The sequence below is a fragment of the Gymnogyps californianus genome, chromosome 14 (genome assembly GCF_018139145.2).
Source record: "Gymnogyps californianus isolate 813 chromosome 14, ASM1813914v2, whole genome shotgun sequence".
NCBI classification, from domain to species: domain Eukaryota; kingdom Metazoa; phylum Chordata; class Aves; order Accipitriformes; family Cathartidae; genus Gymnogyps; species Gymnogyps californianus.
The window spans coordinates 9,917,896-9,934,502 of record NC_059484.1 but is presented as its reverse complement, the minus strand read 5'-3'; the positions used below and the strand labels follow the sequence as shown (position 1 = coordinate 9,934,502).

Sequence of the window (16,607 nt, the reverse complement as noted above, 5' to 3'; positions counted from 1 at the left end):
CACGCCGGGCTGCGAGGACAAGGAAACCACAGCGGATCGCCAACCAGTCATGCACCCGCAGCAGTTTTACCCGAAGCCTGAGCCACTTGAAGACAAAAGCGTAGCAGAGTCCATGCACCCATCATGCAGATGGACCATTTGCAAATGGTCCAGCAAAATGCTGGCTAAAACAACCGCACAGACAGAAATGGGGATGGGATATGGACAAGACAATGAAAGCCGGTGTTTATATTTGGATGCAAATTTTCCCTAGCAGCGCTGGTGACTGAGAAGCGGAAGTCTTTAACTTTAGGGAAAACCTGTTAGCAACTAGAAGCCTTCCAGAAGTATAACAGCCTGGCTTATTTACTTCCCTCAAAGCCAGTAAAACACCAGAGCATTAATAAGAACAGCCTGAGCAATGAAATGCAAATGCCACTCAAATAATTAAATAAATAGAACGATCCTCCTCCCAAAACAATGGAGGGGGCTGTAACATTTACCCTCACGGGAGAGCCTCATACAGGACGCTCTTGTTCCAGTAGCTTCAAAGAGGCTGTTTAATTTTAGTAGGTTGGCAAGCATATGACATTACAAAGCACTTCTTAGACAAAAGCAGAGCCGAGGAGCTCTGCAATCCATTTTCCCTACAGGAAGGAAGGCAAAGCTTCCTATTGCGGGGAGGAGGTGGAAGGGGAAAGGGGAGGGGGCTGACATTTTAGAGAGAACGAACGAACGAACAAGGCCAACGTATAAAATTCAGGCAGATCTGGCACAGAGCAGGGAGGTAAAAACAGCAGAACAGGGTGGAATATAAACCAGCCCCATCTCTCACCCAAGCTCAGTGTATGTTTGCCTTTTTAATTTTGCCAAGATTAGTTTTGCTGCAGTTGCAGTCTGTCCAAATCCCAAGTCCCCTCCTAGGAGAGATGTTTGCCTTTCACTTCCTTAGAAAGGTACATATTTACTTTGTTCTTTAACATACGCAGGGCTCAGCATCATGATCAGCCATCCAAATACCAAGCCTCTGGACAACTTGCAGCCCAGCTCCCTCAAAGTAAGAAGATGCACAGAAGGAAGCGCTCAGCGCTGGGTACCGCAACCCTCTTGAGTGTGGCGTCACAGAGAAGTTGGGGGCTTTATCAATGGATTTTTAAATAAGAAGGGACACCAACACATGCTGACCTTGCAAAAAGTGCTTGCTGAATAAGCACACATTGCCCAATAAAACAGTACCTCTCCTGGCATTGCTTAACCGAGGAATGAACTAGACATGGATTGCATTATTCCAGCGACAGCCCTGCAGCTCAGCCCGCACTCAGGCCTCGGCTCCCTCAGCACAACAAGCAGGGATCGACTGCTCCAACAGCTCAGCTCACACAAGTGCAAGTCTCAAAAGCTGAGATCTCTTTCTTTAACTCTAGTAAGATTACCCTGGGAGGCCACGAAGGTATCTGAAGCATTAAAAAGAGGAAGGAAGAAGTAACAGAGCTGCGGAACGCACCCTTCACCACTCTCCTGACTTGCCAGTAGTTATAAGAAGGAGCAGATGAACTGGCCAAGAAGATGGGTTTCACCTGATTTCCACTATCTTGACACAGGCACACCTGCACACACACAGGCACACAGTTATTTGAGTCCAGCACAGGGCAAGTACACAAGAAGGGTGCATGCCCTCACCCTCTCCAGCCCCCTGCACTTTTCCCATGGCAGCATGCAGGAAGGTGCCTTTCACACTTGCCTTTCTCTGCTACCAGGGACTCAAAGAAAACAGCAGGCAGGGGAAAAGAAAAAAAAAAATCCCTGCCAGGCTAGGGGAAAGAGATGCAGGAACCTGCTGTTCCAGCCGCAGCACAACTAGCCGTTGCACTAACCCGCTGGATTGCATTTTATGTCCCTGTGCCTCCACAGCCATCGGAAACGGAGCTCTTGCTATCAGTTGCCTCTGCATTACAGATGCTGAGTCAGAAATAAGGCACAGATCAAAAAACCAGGGCTACCCTTCCATCTGATCTTTCAGGAGAGGGACTGAGCGGGGAAGAGATGCCCTTATTGGTGCTGCATTTTCTACCTTTACAAACTCCAAATGGTGAAAAAATCCAACAACTCCAGTTTTCACTTTACAGTGAAGATCTCTTGATCTTCCCTGGGCTATTTATAACCAGCTTTGGTTAGAAGATAGTTTGCCCATCAAAGAAAGTGGGGAAAATCCAGGCACTGTTCACACAGTGAGTAGAGCACAGCTTGTGAGTCATTTTTAACTCACGCTGCTGCTTCAAGCTGCTCCAGAGGTTTTGCTTCGCCATAAATTAGCCATTTCCTCTCTGCAGAGTGAGGAACGCACAGCTGTATAGGTCACACACAGCAAGAGCCTCTTACCCAGAGCTTGCCATCCCAATAAAATGCTCCCAGCAGCTTGACGATGTGCCGGTGATCGCAGGTCGCCAGTATTTCAATCTCCACCATGTAATCCTCCAGTTCATCTTCGCTCTTTGTTTCAATGACTTTGGCAGCCGCTAAAGCACCGGTTTCCTTATTCTTAGCCTGCAAGACAAAACCAGCATGAGTATAAAGGCAAGGAGAGCCAGGAGCACACACTACTTGCACAACTCCTGCTCCTACAATTCACGCTCAGCTTGACTTGTACCAGCCACAACACAAGCATGGAAACTTGCAGATGCATTTCTGCTTTCTAAACCTGCCTGTAGCTTCACAGAGAGGACGAATGTGTGTAAGGGCCAAAGCCTCCTCCCTCCAGTCTAACGCCCACACCACTTCCCATCATGGGGAGAAAGAGGCTTTTAGAAAAGGAGATGCATCCTACTGTTTCTAGCACAAAAAAAGATGGAAGCAAGAAAACCTCAGAGTATAGAGGCTGTCTGCTAATAGCATAGGTGATAGCTCCATTTAATAGAAGTCCTGGGTACACAGACAATCCAACAAAATTCACAGTACAGCTGTGAACCACCTCCACCCTGAACATCCCTACGCTCCCCTTCTTCACCAGGGCCCTCACCAGGGAAGTTTTCTGTAACACACAAGGGGAACGTACGGATCACCTCCTTGGCAGGCAAACCAAGGAGGGTGCATTTTGATTTCCCAGGACTGGCCGGCATTCCTGGTGTTGCATGTTAGTGAGCTCTTCAGATCACAGTAAGAAAAATACTACACATGCTCTCCCAGCTGCCCCCTCTACTTTATATAGTCCCTTTAACCAGCTTACTCACCAAATAACTAGAAAACCATCAAAACCTCTTTGTCCTAGTGGTTGGAAAACTTTTGCTAACTTTCCCTCCCCATTCCTCACAACACCACAGGAGCGTACCCTTGGGTTAGCAGCTTGCTGACCTCCCTCCCCGTGCAAACACCCTTCCCCAAGCAGCTCTCACTGCTTAGGAAGGGGTCACCGATAGCTGCACAGGGTGCTCTGCTTGTAGGTGCCACACACCAGCAAAATGCTATTAATGCTGGACTGGAAGCATTTGCAGACATGTTTCTTATCACCCCACTCCGCTTGTGCCCCCATCCTGCATGGGGAAAAAGGCAGCTGACGAAAGGCTTGGCTAAAAGCAAGCATCTGCAAGCAGGCAGTGCCAGGCAAGCCTCAGAGCTGCTCCCACGCAGGACCATTTCAGCACCATCCACCCAGCACCATCCATTAGCTTCCCCCAAAACTGCCAGGGCAAGTCTGCCTTTTGCGACTGGAAGTTTGCACAAATGGTTGCAAGAATTACAAGTTTGCAACAAAATGCCAAAAGGGCGTTTGTGAGAGTCTGCAGACAGGGCTTCACTGTGAGATGTGTCACACGCTGGGAGAGGGGGCGAGACGGGAGCTGTTGACTCAGGAGAACCCTGCCATTCCCAGAAGCGCATCGAATCAGCAGATCAAGGGACAGGAGAAATCCCTACAGCTCACCCGCTCTGCTCCCCACTGATGCACGAGAGCCCCCACAGTGTGATTCCAGTTCACCACCCATTTTCCTTCCATCACACCCACTCTGGGCTGCCTCTCCCCCAGGGGAGAAAGTCCCACCATGGATGTTATTACCAGAGGAGCTGGGCAAACTCAGTTGTGACCTTTCTTACTGCTTTGCAGTTTACATATCTGTGTTTGTAAAACCTACACGCGAGCTTACAGGAGGATTAATTCCTAGTATAAACACTGCAAGCCTTGCTGAACAGTTTTATATAGCTTAGGTGATAGTATAACTGTGTACCTAGAAACAGGCTGGGGGGAGGGGGGGAAGGAATGAGGGGAAAACCATACAACGGAGGGAGGAAAACAAGGGACCCCTGAGTCTCTGCTGGGTTTTGAAGACTTGCTGCATTTGCATGAGTTGGCATGGACAGCTGTGTCTTTACCACAGGGGACAAATCCATTTCCATCTGGGCTCGCTGCCCAAATGCAAGACAGTAGCTCATGCTGCTTCAGAAGAAATTTCTTTTGCTCAGGTTGGTTTGTTTCTTACCAAGTTGCCACCAGATGCCCAGAGGAGGGCACGCAGAGCGGGGCAGGGGGAGATGCAGAGCAGAGCAAGCACGGGGAAAAGCGCAGTGCTTCCGAATCGGAGCAAGAAGTGCCCCACTGTGTGTGCTCTGCATTTACAGCATTGGGAGAGGTCCAAGGAGGGGAAGTAAATATTGTGAGAAGAGGTGGGGCTTCCCTTGGAGGTCAGCCATCGCACACTTCCCACCGGCAGGGTCCTGGCCGGCTCAGCCCTTCCAGGACGCTGGGGCCCTGCAGGCACCTGAAAACACCCAGGAGCAGAGCGTGCCCCAGTCCCCCACGGCATCATCTCCTGCTGAGAGGTCTGAACCAACCTGCCCTCACCCCTAAGCCTCAGGGGAGCCACCCTGGCAGCCACGCTGCCACCTCTCATCCCCTCCTGGGCTTGCTAAGGCATGCAGGGGTGCCGGATGCTGAGCTGGAGGACATGGTTTTGCAAACTGGGCTGCAAGCTGTGGGTGGGGGAGCGACCGCAGCCCACACATTTGCTGTGGCAGCCTGACCTCAATCATCGTTACTCCTACGACTAGCAGGTGAGCAACCCAGCAACCCCCAGCAATCGCTTCCTTTCCAGATAGGAGCCCACGTACACTCTGCCTGACGTTCAGTCTTTAAAGATGTCCATAACAGAGTTAGCTGCTGCCTTTCTCCACCACTTCGGACTGTCCCGATGAGCGTATTTCCCCAGCTATCTCTGTTTCCTCGTCCATTCTAGTGGGGGACGCAGCTCGGGGAGGGAGGGGACCCCATGAGCTGTGCAAGGTGGGCTTCTACCCCAAAGGGAGAGGAGCACTGCTGTCCCACATCCCCCCAGGCCAGGGGTCCCTGGGAGGTCACACCAGCAGAAGCGAGACCACCATCTCCAAGAAGTCAGCTCAGGACACCATGAGCTCATGACGCAAGAACATAAGCTTCTGAAACAGCAAGCTCATGTGGGTGGGGATGCCAAGGGGGGCACAAACCCTGTACTTTCTGTCACCCTGTGATAACATCACCGCTACAAGTGAGTGCACTCACGGCACTTCCCAGAAGGGACCAAAATGCCCCACAGCCCCGTGGGACGGCAGAAGCGGCTGAAGTAGGAGGGGGACCTGAGACCATGAGGTCAATAGGAGATTTTGGAAAATTAATCTCCTCCAGCATGGCCCACTGTAGTGTGGAGAGGAGACTGGTTGCCCCACACAGCTGCCTTTGAGAGGACCAACACTCGTACAGGCTGGACAGCTGATCCCCTCCTGAGCTGGCTGTGGCCCCACTGAGCCCAAACCCAGTCTGTAGTGTTTCTACCATACCAGATGGAGGGAGATGCACACCAGCTGGCATGGGCACTCCTGAACTGAGCTCAGCAAGTCACATTTGTCATTGCAAGACCTTTGGAAATCCAAGAAGCTTCTGCCCATTTCTCCACCTTCCCTTTCTCTCCATCTGCTTGTCCTCCAGTCCTGACACCAGGCTACAGCCACGTTCCCGGTGGCCTCCCTGGGAATGGCGGCTGCCTGCCATCAGGCAGACGGCTGCATCACAGCCCCTCGCAGCAGCCAGCCAGCTCTGAAAGCTGCTCACAGCAAGCCAGATTCATACAGGCAGTGTCAGATTTTGGCCAAGTACGCCAGGCGGTCTCTCTGTAACTCACGTCTGGCAATTTCCTTCAGCTTCTCTGCTGGTATTTTCCTGCACACAATGTATTACAACAGAGATACTCTTCCAGGAAGGTTTGTTTGGATCCTAAATAGGCCAAATGCATATGTTGCCAGCCCTGGGAGCTGGTTTCAGACATCCCAGGCACGAGATGACGCTTTAGGCTAATAAAGCCCTTGCCTGATTTCTGCTTATCTTTGTGCAACAGATCAGAATCTGTCCTGAGACATTAGCACAAAGCAAAACACAGCTCGCTCTGACCTCAAAAAGCCAAGCGAGCAATTAGGCAGAAGGAACCGGCATCTCCAAGTCTGTAACTGCAGGCCTGGACGGTACCCCTCACAGCAAGGGGACACACAGTGCCAGGCTGAGAAGAGGCAGCATCTGCTGCTCGCTCTCCAAGAGCTGCGGGATGGAAGAAAAGGGTTGCTACCAGCCTCTCTGCAGCTTCACCTCTACCTTGAGCTTCACTGGGGGTCATGCCCTCATCTTGCAGCAAGGGAAATGAAAACTTCTCTCATGGTAGGTGTTTTGTCTTTAAATCCCAAGGAAAGGAAGAGACAACAATAAGGAGGAAAGAAAAAAACCAAGAACGATCAAGAAAGCACCTTAGGGTGACTCACCAACAGTTGAGTTTGTTAGACAGCCACATCATTTGAAATGAAATCCTGCAAAATACAGTTTGAACTACAAATCCAAAATCTTCTGCAAACCCCAGCCTAATTACAGAGTCTCCAACCCAGCAGAAGTCCATGTAGAGACTGCAGAGATGGGGAGAGAGCTTCTGTTCCCAGGTAAAACACCTCCAAATGTGTGGCCTTTGAGGAATTCATAGTGTTTCCCATTTTTTTTCCAGTGAAATTTGTGGACAGAAGAACCACCCAGATGATAAGATCCCAAGAACAGAAGCTGTTTGATGCCAGTCTATGGCGTATGGCTGGTCAGTCAAAAGCACACATCCAGTTCCATCTTTTAGCTCCTCCACTCCTGGGCATTTTAATGCCATGGATAACTTGTCCCTGGAGTGCTAATTAGCACCAAAAAAAATAGAGCAGACAGCTGCCAGCATAGTGCCCAAGATGTGCTGCTGAACTATAGATTCATTACACTCTTGGCATTTAAAACCTGAAAAGCCCTTATGGCCACTACCAGCCTTTGTGCAAATCAACACACTGCACAGACCACGGCTGACAGGTCTGTGCAGAAACATGAATAGCACATGCATTCCACAAAAAAAAACATATCAAATAAAACTTATCCAGTAAACCACTTCCAGAAAGCCACGCCAGGAGCCAAGCAGGATACAAAGCAAAGGATCTTGCTGGAGTCCTCTGGAGCAAGATGGGCGCTGGACATTCTACTGTCGAACACACTGGGAATATCAGGGAATAGGGGATGAGTAGGATTACTCCTAGAAGGCAGAGGCGTAGAGAAACTACTGCTCACCTTATGGATTTAGGGGTGAGAGGTACCTGTTCAGGTGACAGAAGAGGCTGTTTGGCCTTTGCCTGTGACTCACCCTCCGAGCTATTGTAAAATCCAGATTGTGACAAACGCAGGAACTATTTTAAGCCTTTAAAGAACACATTACCGGAAGGCTGGATTGTTCGGTCCTTCCTCGGGCAGGACAGCCACCTAAGGCATGGCCAGTTTCTAGATGAGGCAGAGGAAAACCCTGCATGAACTCTTACTCACTAGCAGAAAGAAGGAGGCTAGCACCAAGAGCGCCCCAATCACTTCATCGAGGCTTGCTTGCCCACAGTATCTTCCCAAGCCAAGGGACGATCTTTTTTAAGCTTGTCTGCCATATCGTGCCACCATATTTTTGGTGTGAGCTACTCTTCCCATCCTTGTAAGCCTTCCCTCTGTGCCAGGAGAGCTGATGCTTCAGATATCACTGAGTTAGAGAATCAGGAGTAAAAAGCCTGGTGCTTTCAGTAGATGCTGTATTGGAGGGTTCATAGGTCTGACTTCCCCCTCCCGCCATGCACCCTATTCCTGTTGTGTGTCTTTGTATGCAAGCAACTGCTCGCTTACATATTTCTCAGGGATTACATATGATGAACTTTGCCTGAACTGTCTGCATCAATAAATAAACACAGAATAGACAGGCTTGAGTCAGTGCTTGTATTATTGTCAAATAATCTATGGGAGCTGAAATGAGTTCCATGCCCAAGCAGCCACCTAGAGCCACTTCAGTTTGTCACCATAAATGAAGCCTGTTTTGGGGTTTTTTTGGGAATGCCAAATTCAGCCCTTGGTACCACCCAGCAGAGCGGCTGGTGACAAACGGGCACGGGCACAGCAGTAAGGCTGGCACAGTCCTGGTCTAGCAGCCGCCGGCGCACACAGCGGCCGCCGGGGAGGTTCGTCCCACAGGCGCTGGGTCGGGCAGGGCTCTGGCCGCACCGGGCTGGACCAGCACTGCTGCTCTGGCAGCTGTGACAACACTTCTGCCAGGGCCAGGGGGAAGTGGAAGTGGCTTGCGAAGCAAGTCGAAAAGCATTAGCTAAAAAAAATAAAAATACAGAAACGCCTTCCTCTGGTTTCATAAGCTAGAGGCAAGGGAAAATAACATCACCAGAGAGCTCAAGCTATGGCCAAGGACTTGTTTTCTATGTAGATGTGCCAAAAAAAGTGTGACTAAAGCACAGCACATACACCTTTTCTTGCCTTAAAAGCTCAGCAACAGCCCAGCAGAGCGGGGTGAGACATAAAAAGCCCAAGCAGCAGTACGTTAGTCAAGGAGCAGAAAAGCTCCATGCAATGCTTCAGACCCTGCACCCAAACACAGCAGCAGAGGCCAGAAGAACAAGAGGCTTCTTTGCTGGTACGCCCCACTATAACCCACCTACAGAAAGTGAGTGGACCTCATGGTCCTGGTGCAAGCAAGAAGTGACCAAATACCCATGCAAGGTTTGAAGAGAGGAAAGATCCACATGGATCCAACATCTTCAGCCTGCATAGGCCTAGAACTTGGAAGCACAAAACATCCCTCAAATCACTGGTCCCCTGGAAGAGTACAGTGCTCCAAGTGAAGCACTCCTGCCCTGGTCTTCATTCAGTCAATGCCACAACATTGAAAAAAAATTAAAATGGGGGGAAAAGAGCCATGCAACCACTTCTGAGTTTCCTAGCAACTTTCTGCAATAAATTTGGTACATAGAGCACTAAGGCCTGAGCAGTGGGCTAAATGGCTACTATGCCTGAGAGCCAGGGAACAGGGCTTAGACAGGCAGTGGCAGCATGCACATCTGTCTGTCAGCCCTTTCACACCGTGCTAGAAAAGCATCAGATAAGCAAGGCCCTGGTAGAAGAATAAAAAACTGATCAGACCTTTGCTATCTCCATAGCACAAGGCTGCCCAGGCAGGACACCCCAGCAGCATGCCTGCGCTTGCCTGCTACTGTCAAGAGAGAAATGCAGGGCAAGCAGCAACTCAACAATGCCAACAGATGCAAGCACTGAGGTCCACCAACATCGGCTGGCTTTGCTGGGGCACAACTTCCTTCACGGTCTCTCCCGCCTACTGAAATACCACACAAACATTCAGTTGGTTAAATAAGGACACAAGCCATAAGGACACAAGCACAGGTAGGTGTCAGGGAATAGCACAAGAAGGGAAAATGTCAGGAAGGTTTCCATGTGTTGGATAGGAAGAGCATTCCGTTTTGAAGAGCAGATGTGCAGGGGTGGAAGTGAGGTGCTTTTCTATAGCCAGGAGACAGAAGTCAGTTAATGTAACTCCAGCAGCACTAGCGCCATCGCTCTGCTCTTCACAAGGGGCACGCTGCCCCTTCCAACCCTGCATCCCGGAGGCAGCACATACAGACACCGCTCCTGAATGCGGCTGCATTCTCCCCTTTTCAATGCGAGCAAAGCAGCTCTGGCAACCGGGTGATGCTCAGGCCCAGCCGCTGAACCAGACGGGCTACGCTGAGCAAGGCAGCAGTTCACCATGCCTGTGTCTTGCAGTGCTTAACCCTGGCACACCCACACGCATGCCACCACTACCCACTGCCTTCAAAAGGCAAGTTTGTTAAAATGTACCTGTTACTTCATTATTTTAAAGAATTTTTTACGTGACTTTGCTCTTCATAGCTGAATTCCTTTTCACTCAGGATTTCAGGCTGAGCAAGGCTGGCAGTGCTGGCGGATGAGAGGGCAGCACAGCCATCCGCCGCAGGCGGGCAGAGCCCCGCAGGGACTTGCGACCGCACAGTGTGGCAGTGAGGGTGGGTTTGACCTGAGACTCCTGAGGAGAACCCCAGATTTACAGACAGCAGAACTCCAAGGATGAGAAAAAGAACCTTTTTTTCCCAAGGAAACTGCACACTCAAGAAAAAATTTTTTAAAAAATCATGAGATATGCTGGGCAGGGAACAACGATTGCCACGTGCTTGAGCGTGAAAGGCTCAAAGCCTTCATCTAAGCTTTCTGTTCCACGCAGCTGCCCACAGCTCCCACTGCCAGCAGCATTGCCAAGCTCTGGGCCATGACACTGAAGTCATTATCAAAGTATGTAGGCCATGGAGAGCTATCCCTCTCCCCTGCCACACAGATACAGCCATGGCTCCACAGAGTGCAGGACAAGCTTCACCTGGACTTCAGCAGGGATGGAGCATCACACATTTCAGTGAGTTTAAAGTGAACATCAAGTTTAAAGTTCAACCAGGTTTAATATTGTTGGGCCACTGCTCTATAAGTAAAGGAGTGGTGTCTTCCCATTCCTCTTCTCTTCCCAGCTGAAACATTTTAAGAAAACCCTTCAGCTATTCTAAGGGACAGGGCCATGATTTGATCTTACCATCGGTTTTTAATTTTTTTGTGGCCATAGTTACAATCAACTTAAGCTTCCCCTCCCCCCACTTTTTTTACTTCCTCTCTTTTTTTTTTTTTTTAGCTAACCCAGCAGATTAGCATCTCTCCGTGACACCCTTTCCAGGAATTACATGTTAAATCCCTCATGAATCAAACCGACAAGAGCTGAGCCCGAGCCACTGGAGCCAACTCATGCAAAACAAGAACGGTGTAGATTCGGCTGGCGAGCAGAGGTCTGCAAGTGACAGGGACAGTCTTATGCCTTCAAATGGGCCCATCGCTGTGAAAGCCAGGCTTATAAGGCAGCTGCACAACATTTAACAATTAGTCTTTTATAGTCCATAGTGCGTACAGCACTAATACCACCATAATAGATCAGATAACCCAAATTCAGCTTTTTAAGCCGTATCTTAAGAAGAAAGAACAACAACATAAAAGGCACACTTATGACTTGCTGCGGCACGGGGCTCAGCGTTATCTCTCTGGGAGCCGGCACGCAGAGCCGTTTGAAGGCGAGTTCAAGTGAACAAACCCCTTTTCCGCCGCGCTGGGGGCTGCGGGCAGCACGGCAGCCCACGCTCCCGCAGGGGACAGCGTGTCCCCACCCTGCGAGGAGAAAGCCTTATCGGGGAGCCAGCGTCCCCATCAGCACGCACTGGGAAGGGGAGATAGCGTTTCACAAGAGGCATGAGCGCAGCAAAACAATCCCACCATGAGAAAGGCAGCGAGTCCCAGGGCTTCTTCCAGCAGAGCCCACGCTTTTCTAAGATCCAGACCATCCCTGCTAGCTTGTGAATTCTCAATGCCCAGAAGAGCCCTTGCATATCTGTTCCCACTGACATTAATGCGACTACCTGCAACAGTAAATACTGCACCAACTAATGGGTTTTGCAGGACTGAGATGTGATTCAGCAGCTCCACGCATTCAGCCCACGGCAGCCTGCACTGCTGGTTTCGCTCTGAGCATCTGCATGGCCCCAAGATCAGCGCGGCTTTGCTTCAGCAAAGCAGCTCACGAGGGTGCCGCTACCACTTCTCCCTCCCTGCACACACAAACAGATGTCGACTTTGAACCAATAAAGCCACAGCCATATATTTTATGAATTGTATCTTAGGTGTTTTTGAAGAAAAATAAAGGAAAGGGTCCGAGTTAGGAACTTGCATTTTTATAGGCCCACAACCCTAGAGGTGCTGCAGACTTCCCAGGCTAGCACACGCTGATCACAGCTCCCGACTGCTGGCCTAACAACTGATTTAAGATCATCAATTTAATGAGCTTTGGATGAGGTATGTAACAAAGCATATTTGGAATGCAGTGCGTTGCTATCTATGGGCTGCTACTGCTTCCTTATCATACCCGCTGGACTTACCAAAACCAAGACATTAATAGAATGAGAGCTAGAAAGAAACAGTTTCTCCCCACCCCCTTCCCACTTTTCAGCTTCATTACCCTCTGCAATGAGTTTCACTGTTTCCTCATACAATCAGGTCCTCTTTTGCTGTAAAAAAATTTTTGTATAAAAATAGGGAAATCCCAGTAGTTTCCACTGGCTGCAGGTTTCTTAAGGTCTGCTGTATACATTTCAGACTCCACTATAGATTTGATTATTTTTAATTAATTTATATTTAAATTAAGCCTGTCCTACTTTTGTAAACGCTCTGTCAAACCAGTTCAAGTTTGCTCAGCTGAGTGCACGGGGAGTCCAAGACACAGCTCCCTGACAGCGTTCTGTTCTGCAGGGCAGTAACACTCCCCAATAAAACCATTACCCAGCCGAGCCCTCCTTCCTCCTGCTCAAACCTGGTCTCATAAAAACAAAACCTACTAAAACGAGCACATTTTTTTTCTTCTATCCACATCTAAATTTCTCCCAGGTCAGACTCTTCGGTGTACAAATCCCGTCCTTTTGCACTGCTCAGGGACAGCAGGCTCTTTGGAGCGAGCACAACGTATGGTACATAGGGCAAGCTGCAGGCACAGGCGGATTGTATCACCTCCCCGCGCTTCCGTGTGTGGAAAAGGGGCGGAAGGCAGGCAGGAACTTCATTCAAACATCCTGAAACTCTCACAGCCATACAAACACTCGGACTTGCTCTAAATGATTGCTTTTGTGTGAAGAGGAAATTGACTTTAAAGTGACTTCAAGAGAATGATTAAAATTGTTCATTGCAGCTTGGCCACCTATGTTCTCCTTGTGCACAAGCGGGTTAGTTTGTTTGGGGCTTTTTTGGCAGCTGAGCAGAACAAGAGGGCCAGCCTCTCCTTTCACATCTCCATCCTATATGCATCACCACCTAGGGTAGCGCTCCAGATTTAGAAAGACAAAGGAAGACAATATGCAAGTTAAATCTTAGCATGGCAGAAAACGACATCTCTGCAATAATGCTACTGGCTGTTACCTAAAATAAAGCTTTATAGTACATGGCACCCAAATAATTTGGGATTCTTAAACAAACAAACTCTTGCACAAGAACTCTTCAAAAACCAACCATGTCCATTCACCAACCAGGATGGAGAACAGTCAGAGAAGAGATCAAAGAGAATTAAAACTTTACCAAGAAGAATAAAATAGCCCTTTGATTTCTGACACAACATTAACCCCCACCCCCAATCAACCGTGTTAAAACATCACAAAAGCAGACAGTTGCCTGAACTTACTACTTATAGACAGAGTGAACTTCTGGTTATAAACATATGGTCTTTACTGTGTCATTTGCTATAACCCACATTCTCATTTGGGTCAAAATGGGGATCAAAGGAGATGGAAGTAGTTGGAGATGCGGAGATGTTATTACCTGACAGGGTGACATCCTTAGCCTATAGTACATAAAGGTACTCTGATAATTTTACTATTGGTGTGAGGCTGGAATTAATAGCAGAGGCATTCAGATAGGACAACGGACTTAAAAACTTTAAATAATAAAGTAGCTTTGTTCTGAAAGTTATTTACTTTGGGCATGTTATACATGTTTACAATAGAAGAATAACTGATTCAAATCCTTTCTAAGTTTTCATTTGTCTCAGAAGCCTATTAACTTATTTTACAATGTTTACCTCGTTCCTGTCATTGCACAAGAAACCTAAGCAAATAATTATCCAGGAAAAGAGTGAACGTTGCTATATACAAATGGGTTTCCAATGCACAACACCAAGTAAACTGCTAACAGAAGCACTGACTACTACCGGCGCTACTTTTGGAAGGATAAATGTATTAGGGATTTAAATATGATTTTTAGGAATAGCATTTCATTAGAAGATAGGATCCTTCACCAAAGACTTCCACTCAATGGATACTTAGGACCCAGGTTTTTTTAGAGAGCTTCTATCAAATAGCATGATAGAGACAACAAATAAATACAACAAATAAACACAACAAATCCCAGGACACTGTAGTAAAACACCTCTGTCCTGACCTGCAACCAACCAGCTCCCTTCCCAGCCTTCTCTTTAGTTACTACTTATTTCTCAAGTCTTAAAAGGCAATACCTTCTTAAATGATCTAACGAGACCATCAAAAACCAGCTGCCCAACAGCTAATTCACAGCCCCAGTTCCAAATGATGCATGTAACACAGGTCTCCCAAGGAGCCTGGATCCCCAACCTGCTCCTCCAGCCAGCCCCAACCAAAAGCCTCCTCTCCCAACTGTTGCACAGGAGACCAGAGTATTTCAGAGCTGGTAACAGCAAGAACGTTGCTGCTTTGGAGTGCAAAGTACAGGGAGTATTTGGCCTTTAAAACCCCTAACCTTTAAAGTAAAAGTTAAACATTCATAGCACTAGACATGTCGCCACTCTCAAGGAGCTCTCGCTCTAAGTTTCCTGCCGGTGAGGACCACAGGAATACAAATAATGTCACCCCTGGAGGCTTGCGAAACTTGGAGGCAGCCCCGAGACTGCTGACTTCCAAGAAACCTCCCTCCATTCATTGCACCGACAGACTTGGCAAGGAACACCTCGTCGCCTTACAAAAGCATCGCTCTGAAAACAGGCGATTTAAGGGGAAAAGGGAAAAAAAGCTTCTCCTCCTCCTTTCCCCTGCCCCAAGCAAAGCGTTGCCCTTCCACCCCCCCAGCTGACTCGCTGTCTTTGCCCCCCGTCCCTCTCCTTCCCAGAGGTGCAGCTAACGGGATGCACGGAGCAGGCTCCAGGTCCCGCAAGGGTTTTTTTTTCCCCCCCCCGCAGCGCCGGAGACGGCTTCCAGGTTTGTTTAGCAAGCGGGGAGCCTGCAAACGAGCCCCCAAACTGCAGGAGGAGGCACCGCCACCCCTGCGGGGCCGCAGGTGCTTCGCCCCCCTCCGCCGCCGCCGCCCGGGAGCCCCCCCGCCGCGGACCCACCTTGTAGACCTTGCCGAAGGCGCCGTCGCCCAGCTCGCCCACCACCTCCCACACCTCGCCGGGGTCCAGGTCGCGGCGGACGTGCTCGTACTCCTTGGACCGCCGCTTCTCGAAGGTGGAGAGGCGCAGGATGCGGCGGAAATTTGCGAAAGCCATGCCGGAGCGGTGCGGCGGCGGCTGGGGAGCTGCCGGCAGCCGCCTCCCGCGCCCTGCCCCGGGGGAGGACGGAGCCGCTGCGCGCCCGGGGGAGCGGCGAGGCGGGGAGCGGGGCCGCCTCCAGCCGCGCACATGGAGCCGGCGCCGCTCCACCTGCTGGCCTGCCTGCCGCCGCCCCGCGCCATTGGCCGCCGGACGCCCTCCGCCCCGCCCCGCCCCGCCGGCCCCGCCCGGCTCGGCTCGGCCCGGCTCGGCTCGGCTCGGCTCAGCCAGGCCACGGCACGGTGCAGCGTGGTACGGCACAGCCCGGCTGGGTTCGGCCCCGGCGAGGCAGGGAGTCGCGTATCTCCCCCCCCCCCCCCAGAGCACCAGGAGACGATGCTAAATACAAATAACATTGAAGACCTGGAAGGAAAGGTCTGAAACTCCTCAGCGGCTGCGGTCGCGTTCCCGCCTGCTCAGCCCGGCACACGGAGCGCGGCCAGCCAACAGCACCCGTACGGGCTGGGCTTTGCCTCCTGGGCTGCGCTGCTGGGGGCCGAGCGAAGAGACACATCTCCGCGTGTGAAAACATAATCCTAAACTGCCTTGGCAACGGAGGGACGTTTCCTTCTTCCCCCAGTTCATCTCATGTGAAAACAGCGGAACACAAATATTTTAAAAACTCCCAGTAGCAGGAATTCGAATGTATCAGCACCGCGGGCACCCGCCATGAATTTGTTTTAGAGAAGATGTGACCCAACTGGTGTCAAGTGTGAAGGTTCGCATCCTCTCCCTGGCAAAACTTCAAATCCTCTGAAAAACCGACTTGAAATCAAGTATTAAATGGGGACATCTAGGGGAAATACCCGACGGTGCAGCCATGCTTGACAACATCTCTTGTTTTTAACAGGAGGCTTAATGGTAAATGGTTGTCTGGGCAAACCTCAGTGATACCAACACCACTCACACCAGTGTGTGTATTTTGCCCCGTATACATGTCCCATTAACGAGCTGAGGGCAGAGGTATGGGAGGGGGCGTGTTTGCACACTCCATCCTCACGTGTAATGCAGGCAAAACTCAGCGTCTCGGTTTGAGAACATCTGGGCTTGGTGATTTCTCATGAGTTCCCTGATATATTACACCCTAGAGCACGAGGGCTCATCGTCGCCTGTCTTCATCTTTGTTGT

At 50.0% G+C, this 16,607-nt stretch overlaps 1 protein-coding gene across 1 annotated transcript in view; it reads right to left on the bottom strand.

Annotated features, from left to right (window-relative positions):
• Positions 1 to 15,468, bottom strand: part of STK10 (serine/threonine kinase 10) — a 54,595-nt gene extending 39,127 nt beyond the window's left edge. The window contains exons 1-2 of the mRNA XM_050905328.1: positions 15,282 to 15,468; positions 2,359 to 2,523 (exon numbers count right to left, since the gene is read on the bottom strand). Of these exons, the coding sequence (XP_050761285.1) occupies positions 2,359 to 2,523; positions 15,282 to 15,437 (321 nt within the window). The 5' untranslated portion in view covers positions 15,438 to 15,468. The remainder of the gene's footprint in view (positions 1 to 2,358; positions 2,524 to 15,281) is intronic.
• Positions 15,469 to 16,607: the final 1,139 nt, after the last annotated feature.